This window comes from Pipistrellus kuhlii, unplaced genomic scaffold, assembly GCF_014108245.1.
Source record: "Pipistrellus kuhlii isolate mPipKuh1 unplaced genomic scaffold, mPipKuh1.p scaffold_m20_p_6, whole genome shotgun sequence".
Lineage (NCBI taxonomy): Eukaryota > Metazoa > Chordata > Mammalia > Chiroptera > Vespertilionidae > Pipistrellus > Pipistrellus kuhlii.
Window position 1 is genome coordinate 24,278,365 of NW_023425562.1, and position 3,278 is coordinate 24,281,642.

The 3,278-nt window shown below is 66.7% G+C and overlaps 1 protein-coding gene across 1 annotated transcript; it reads right to left on the reverse strand.

Annotated features, from left to right (window-relative positions):
• Positions 1 to 202: 202 nt before the first annotated feature.
• Positions 203 to 1,654, reverse strand: LOC118708271 (histone H1.10). Its single transcript, XM_036419473.2, has one exon. It carries the CDS (start codon positions 1,229 to 1,231, stop codon positions 611 to 613), a length of 621 nt encoding a protein of 206 aa, XP_036275366.1. The 5' UTR covers positions 1,232 to 1,654; the 3' UTR covers positions 203 to 610.
• Positions 1,655 to 3,278: the final 1,624 nt, after the last annotated feature.

The following is a 3,278-nucleotide window of genomic DNA, read 5'->3' on the forward strand; positions in this document are numbered from 1 at the left end:
GGCCCCTTACCTTCAAATCCTGAAAAAGCACCGCCCCTCCCTCCATCTCAAGGCCGAGGGGCCCTTATCCGGATCCGGCAGACCACCCCCAGCATCTTCCCGAGCTGTGCTCGCAGGATCCCGGTCCCCTGGGGCCCATCGTCCCACTCTAGAGTGCCGACCGCGCCCATCCCCGTTCCACGAAGAAAACGAGAGCGGTTCCAAGGTTTAAACAATTTATTGTGCCCCCAGATGCTGACGGGATGGGAGGGAGGGAAGCGCCACGCAGTACCGCGCGATTGTTCGTCGCGCACCGAAAGGCGGGAAGAGAGGGGGACGGAGGGCGGCACGGTGGCTCCGGCCAGTGGCGCCTGCGAGCGGGTAACCATAGCGACAGCCGTTGCCAAGGGCGAGGAGCCAATGGGGGCGTCGCCAGGGCCGTTTCAAAATCCAAAGCAAATAAACAAAAAAACAACACACTACCACGATGGGCGGGGGGATGGGAGGGACGGAGGGGCCCTGGGCCCCTCGCTGCGCTCGGCGGGCGCCAAGGCCTGGGCCGGGGAACCGTAAAAAACTACATACACTTGGGATACAAAAAACCGAACACCCGCCCGCCCGCCCGGCGCGCTCACTTGCGGCCCTTGGGCACCTTGGGGACGCTGGGCTTGGCGGCCTTCTTCACCTTGCCCGCGGCCGCCGCCGCCGCCGCCTTCTTGGCCTTGCCGCCTTTGTGCTTCTGGGAGGCGGCGCCCTTCTTGTGCGAGCGCTTCTCGGGCTTCGGGTCCGCGCGCCGGGGGGCCGCGGCCGGGGCCGCCTTCTTGGCCTTGTGCGCCGCGGCGGCCGGGGCGGAGGCGGCCGCCGAGCCCCCGCGCCGCTCGCCGCCGCCCTCCACCTTCTTGCGGTTGAGCTTGAAGGAGCCGTTGGCGCCGGTGCCCTTCACCTGCAGGAGCGTGTCGTTCTGCACCAGGGCCTTGATGGAATACTTCAGGTAGGTGCGCCCATTCTGCTGGTCGAACCACGGCACCTTCTTGGCCTCCGTGTAGATCTTGGCCAGCGACGAGCCGTTGCGCTCGCCCAGCCTGCGGATGGTCTCCACCACCAGCTGGCTGTACTTGCCCGGCTGATTCTTCTTCTTGTTCTTCCTCTTCTTGGATGGGGACGGCGCCGCCGAGCCGCTGGCTTTGGCCGCCCTCTTGGCCGCCCCGTCGGCGGTGGTCAGCGGCAGGGCCTCCTCGAGCTCCACGGACATAGTGGCTAGCGGGTTGGCGGCGGGCCGGACGCGGAAGCCGGGTGGCCGCGCCGGGAAGAGGAACGCGAGGGGCTGCGGGGACGCCGGGGAGCTGGGGGCGCGCGGCGGCTCCAGGCGGGAGCGGCCGCGGCCAGGCCGGGAGCCAGGCGGCAGGGCTAGGGCGGGGGCGGGGGCCGGGCCGGCGGGCGTCCCGGGCCGGGGCTGGGCCGGAGAGGGCGGAGGAAAGCGGAGCCGGGAGCGCGCCGGAGCGGAGACGCCGCCCGAGGGAGCTGCCGCTGCCGCCGCGGCCGCCAGAGCTCTGAGCGTGCGCGCTGCGCTCCGCCGGGGAGGGCGCCGCGCTGCCCTTTTATGGCGCCGCGGCGGACCACGTTGAGAACAACAACAGCCTGGTCCGGAGCCAGCTCCCGCTTGTGCTTCTTGGAGCCCCTTCCCGGGCCGCTGGCCTCCGGCTCCGCACCGCCCCGGCCCCGGCGCGCGCTCAGGCCTGCGTCCCGGACGGTTCCCGAGCCCGGGGGCCAGCGAGGGGGCGGCCTGTGCCTGGGGAGGCCCCGGCATCGGGGAACGGAGGCGCGCACCCTAGGCCGCAGAGCGCGAGTGGAGGGGGGCGCCCGGTTTGGGGACGAATAGCGCAGGTCCCGGGGGAGGCCCCGCGGTCCTGAGCTCTGCGGGTGGCAGCCTAGAGTGCGCCACGTGCACCCAAGCCCTGGCCGCGACCAGGGAACCCCCGGGCTGCTCGCAGGGCCGGCTTTAATTTGTCCGAACTAACACAGGGCACGCCCTCACGTGGTCGGCGGGGGCAGTGAGCTGGGGCGTCTTAGGGGGCTTCTGCCCGCCGCCCGCAGCCGCCATCCCGCCGCCTTGTCATGGCTGCGGGCCTGAGCGCAGCACCGGAGGAGCCAGGAAGACGGCAGTGCCTCTCTGAGCGCGTTTTCTTGCCCCCCGCACTCCCCCCCGCCCCCCCCCCCCCACACACACACTGTTGATGTTCCCAATACCCATTTCGTGGGTAGCTACCACCGCCCCCCTCTCCGCCCCCCCAAGCCAAATGGGAGCTCCTCGGTGGGACTGAATGGAGCCGGTGCAAGGCCGCGGGGTGGGTAGTTGCTTTTAGTTCCTGTGCACACCCTGCCCCCTTTCTGGGAAGGGAAGTTGAGAGAGGGTCCTGGAGAGACCTCTTGTGTACTCGGCGGAGACCCTACAGAGGCTGGTGGACGTGAGCTTTGCTGGACCCAGGATTGGAGGAGCTTAGGAGGCGCGCGGGACAGTCTTGAAGCAAAAGAAGCCTCCACTTCGGGGAAGCTGAGGCTGCGGGGAGACACTGGAGAGGAGAGCTGACCCCCTTTGGAGTAAGTGATTTAAGGCCCCGGACCAAGGGGCCACTGCAGAGATGCAAACAAGAACAAGCGCCTGGGAGCCCAGCATGGAGGAAGAGGGCGTGGATGGCAGGCAGGAGAATTAGGGTTCCAGAGTGCAGGGAGCTGGAGGCCACGGGGTCTCTAAATGGTGGGGGCATGACACGTTTTGGGACCTTCTGCCACAGCAGGCTCCTCTCTTGTAGGGTCCCATCTCTTTCATGGAGCTTACACAGAACCCATTTGCCCTCAGAAAGCTAGTGAATAAGCCCCAGGAAAGGAAGAAACAAGCTGGGAAAGGCGAACCGGTGTTCTTTGGGGGGGTTGGTGGTGGTGGTGATGATTCAGGAACGGGCGTCTGCCCCTGAGGACAGTGAGTACATGCTTTAGAAGAGGGGAAAGATTGTAGTCCAGGTCCCTGCAGAGAAGGCCAACCCCTTCTCCCACAAAGGAGGACCCCCTGAATGGAACTATCGACCTAGATTTCTGAAAGTGACACAGAGCTGAGCCCTGGGAGCTGCACTGGAGCGTGGGGAGGGTCTTGCAAAGACCCATTGGCTTGAGCAAAGACCTCGAGCTCTGAAATGCAAGTTGTGTGCTGGCTGGAGTCTGGAAGCCGGGATTCATAGAGATGAGAGAGAAGTGGCAAAATGCAGATGCCACAACCAACCCACAGTCACGTGTCTGCCCAGTGG